Below are 4,341 nucleotides of genomic sequence, written 5' to 3' on the forward strand. Positions count from 1 at the left end.
GGGGACAAGTCAAAATTAATTTTAGTGGTAATCAACATTAAGCTACAAATGCTGTCGACTGAGCTTAACTTGTATGGAATCCGGAATATTCCTTAAAGAATGAGCAATAGTAATAGTGATGCTTGCCTTCGCAAGTACCAGTAATATAATGTTTCCCAAAATGTACATAGAATACATTTCAAAATATTAAAATATAATTTCAAGGCAGGAAATCAGGTGTATATTTACTGTATTTTATTATTCAAACACAAAAGCACAAACATAAAAAATAAAAAAAAAATTGTAAGGCAGTCATTATCCCGATTTGGTTTATTGAGAGTTTGCACTTTGTCGTTCTGCATTACTGCACTGGAGAGAGGTCCCTGTGATCAGACATTATGTCTCAGATCAGACTGGATCAGAAAAGGTCTGCTTTGAAGCATCATTCTAACAACACTACTGGCTTAGAAACACCTCCTGACATACATGATTGGATACAGACATATGCATTCTGACACAGACATACATTAAAAATGGTCCTTTAAAATAAGTGATTTGGAATGCTGAAATCTGAGATGCAGACACGGGTACATTAAGACTGGGAGCATTAGCAAAAGTCAGGACAAGTGAAATGACTAGTCCTGACTAGTAACACACATCTGCTAAGAAAATGGAAGCACAATGTGTTAAAACTTCAATGTTTTGTCAGAGTAACAAGCTGAGTTTGTGCATGATGGCCAGCTAACGCCCTTTGGTAATGAAAAAATAAATACAAAAGGATAATGTCCAGCGATATAGAACAAAAGAGAAGTGATCAGTGATGGGAAGCTTTAATGCTAAATTTAATTTAAATGTAACTCTCCGGTGAGAGTTTTAATATAATCTAACACAGGCAATGTGGCCAGACAGTGCCAGAAATCAAAACAGATTGGCCGAGCTGTCCGTCCATATCTGTGGCTGTGCATTTCAGGCCATTTTGCACAGGGCAAACACAATGGGTTGCATGGGAATGGTCATCTCTCTCAAATAAAAGTAGCAAGTAAATCACTATTTATGAGAAAAAGTTATAAAAAACGTATAACAAAATTAAGCAAGGTTTAATAAAATTTGAATAAATCACTTGTATTCAGAAGGTTCAATTCAATAGAGCTGGTCAGTCATGATGCCAATTTGTAGGCAGATCCGAAATGCTAATTCACCATGGATTCCTTCAGGAATTTCCAATGGGTTTTTTAGAATATGTGTTTTGAATTTGTGAAGAAAATATAGAAGTTGTAAGTTCTTAATGAATCAGAGAATCACTGTAGTCCTTATGTAGCAACTTGTTAGGAACGTATGTCTTTAATGCACACAATGGCTTAAAAATTCACTTTTGAGGTATGACTGTGTAATTATATTGATGAACAAAACTTTAAGTCACTTTAAGTAATGTTAACCACAGACCTAATTTTACTCATAAATATAAAACTACTACTATAAAAACCCATTGGAAATCAGAATTATTTTCCAACTTTTAGGACTAAAACTGAACAGCTTTAAACAGAAGTGTATTCTTGAGAGAAGCTACATGAATCTGATGGCACAGGTTTGCATTTTTGACTAGTTGAAAGAGCGAATGAAAGGTCATATAAAAGAGGAGGTAAACAGCAGGTGATTAGCATTGAAGCCAGATAATGAGAGGTCATCTTTAGTACCCTGTGAAAAGTCAGCGCTTTGTTCCGAGTGTCTCAGCAGGATTTCCTGATGCTGTTTTTTCCCCCCTGTGTGTACTGTGCTTATTAGTTTGAAGTTTACACAGTTTTCCTGGCTGTTAGGACCCTCACGATGCAGCCCACTCCACCTGCAGAGAGAGCCTAAGGACACAACAGAGATCATACAGTAAGATTTTAGCTACTAATCTCTTTTAAGAGCACAGCACACAAATGAACAAGTGATGACAATCGCCAACTATTCAATCCACACAAAACCTATTAATGCATTATATACCTGCATACTGAAAGGTTTGATATTAAAGAAGTTTCAAACAGATTAAACCAAACAGGGCAAAAAGAAACTGGTCAGAATTCAACAGCTGTTGAATTATTACTGTTCTCAGTATTTGGAAAGAACAGAGTGATGTTATTTAGTCCGCTCTACCTTTTCATGCCACTGGAGCAGGACAGCGCTGCTGTTCTCAGACGGCCTCTCGAACCCCTTGTAGATGTATTTCATGAGCAGGTCCAGACCATTCTTATCCAGAGACTGAACTCCTTTCTCTATGTCATTGCTTTTGAAGGAACTGAGCACCTTCAGCACCAGACCTTCAGCACGATCCTACAAAACACAATGCAGAATTTTAGAGATATACTTCTCAGCTGCAGTGTTTAAAAAATAAAATGGAATTCGCCCATAAAGGAACTGGGTTCAGTGCAAGTTAAGCTCAATCGACAACAATTGTTGCATAATGTTTATTACCACAAACAATTATTTGGACCTCCTTTCAATGGAAGTGAATAGGGACAAATTTTGGATGGTTTTACAGCAGAAATGTGAAGTTTATCATTTTATAAATACACGTACATTAATTCTTCTGTTACAACTTTATTATTTTAGCTGTAAAATTGGTTCGAGAAAAGGAGGGACGAGTCTAAATGAATTTTTGTAGTAATCAATTTTTGCCACAAATGCTGTCAACTGAGCTTAAGGAATATTTCTTTAGAATGGATGCCCTATATAGTCGGAGTAAAAGCAGGCTGAGCATAACACACTTTGCTATTCCTTCCTGTGTTAAAATAAATCAGTGCAATGACTCACCTTGACGTTCTGATTCTTTGTGTTGATTGGTGGGTTTTTTAATACTGCCTGCAGGGCATCCATAAGGTTCCCTTTGCAGAGTGAAGTTAAGAAAAATTCAAAGAGGCTAGTGGATAACACAATTTGAAGGTATACAATTATAAATTCATGCTCAGATAAGCTGTTAACATGCTGTACTACAGGAAAGGGTGAGAAAGAGCCTATCAGAGAGAAAAAAATAAACACATTAAAACAGGAAACAGGCCCCGAGTGCTCCAAAATGGACATATAAGGACATGAATTCAACTTCCTTATACTAAATTAAGTTATACAACCACAGTTTCAAATGACAGCAGTGTTTCCTGAAAGAGACTAATATTTATAAACTGGATACAAAAAGCTGTGTATTACAGACGTCAGCATTGCATTTAAGAAACACATTTTAAAGGAATGTTTGGAATGTTAAAAACATGAGTATCTCAACATTTTTGAACTATTGCACAATTTTTACAGATTATGAGATACATTTTAAATTGCTGACACAAAGTAAGTATGTTAGTGTGGCAACTAATTTACTTCTTATAGAGACTAAAATTATTGCATGACACACGATGGGTGAAACCCGTAAATTCATCTATGAAATCAAAGTAAAACATAAGTGATGATTGGAAAATAAACACGACAGAGGCTCGAGCCTTTGTCTGCTTGTATAAAAATCTGCGGGCCAGCTGGTATTTCAATCAACTGTTATGAATAATGAACAAGCAAATCAGTGCAAGTAACACTTGCTGCAAACAAAATATAACTGACGTTCCCTTTACTGTTAATAATTAAATGGGTTAATCATGCATTGGTGCACAAAGGTGATACGTTTACTTATGCACACACTTAATCCAGCAAAATACATAATTACCCATAACATATCAATGCAAGCATACATCACATTAGCTTGTTTATAGCTGTTGGTCATGCCTCAGAAAATGTAACAAAGACTATTTGAGATATTTGACGCACTGGCTGGTGAATAACAGAAGGATATTGTCTGATGAGCGAATCCACTTCTGCCTCATCTGGACCCAGTTGGTTTTCTCCTGCCTCTTCTTCGTCTACAAACTTGTTCTCGTCGTATTCATCCACATCCACTTTCCGAAAACGGTCGGACACGGTATTCTTTGACATGATTAAGATAATTTATTTCGCCTTTGATATTAAACTAAGCGAGATGTTTTGCATGAACACAACGTAACAGTGATCTATGCTAAGCCACCCTGACGGCTCCTCCAGAAGACCTGTCTGTCGGACAGTGGGGAATTCCATCACTTCCGCATAGCGCGCCCTCTAGTGGCCACAATGGTGAACTGAAACGATGAGTTCCCATCGACAGTGAGCATGCTTACATGACTAACTACTACTTTAAACTGTTTAAATCCTACTAAGCATCACAAACTATTTAAATCACCTCCGTTTTCCAGATTAATCATGTGGAGAGGGGTCTGTCTGTGTCCTCCAAGACTACTACAAACACGCCCATACAATTTATCATGAGGTCTCTTGCAACAGTTGGATGCCACAACATGCTTGTTGTGTTCA

At 37.0% G+C, this 4,341-nt stretch overlaps 1 protein-coding gene across 1 annotated transcript; it reads right to left on the minus strand.

Moving 5' to 3' along the window:
- Positions 1-218: 218 nt before the first annotated feature.
- arpc5b (actin related protein 2/3 complex, subunit 5B) lies at positions 219-4,064 on the minus strand. The gene is made up of 4 exons (XM_052095832.1): positions 3,790-4,064; positions 2,773-2,844; positions 2,116-2,292; positions 219-1,832 (listed from the first exon to the last, which is right to left on the minus strand). Exons 1-4 carry the CDS (start codon positions 3,928-3,930, stop codon positions 1,770-1,772), a joined length of 453 nt encoding a protein of 150 aa, XP_051951792.1. The 5' UTR covers positions 3,931-4,064; the 3' UTR covers positions 219-1,769.
- Between the last annotated feature and the right edge of the window lie 277 nt (positions 4,065-4,341).

This window comes from Xyrauchen texanus, chromosome 28 (genome assembly GCF_025860055.1).
Source record: "Xyrauchen texanus isolate HMW12.3.18 chromosome 28, RBS_HiC_50CHRs, whole genome shotgun sequence".
NCBI lineage: Eukaryota > Metazoa > Chordata > Actinopteri > Cypriniformes > Catostomidae > Xyrauchen > Xyrauchen texanus.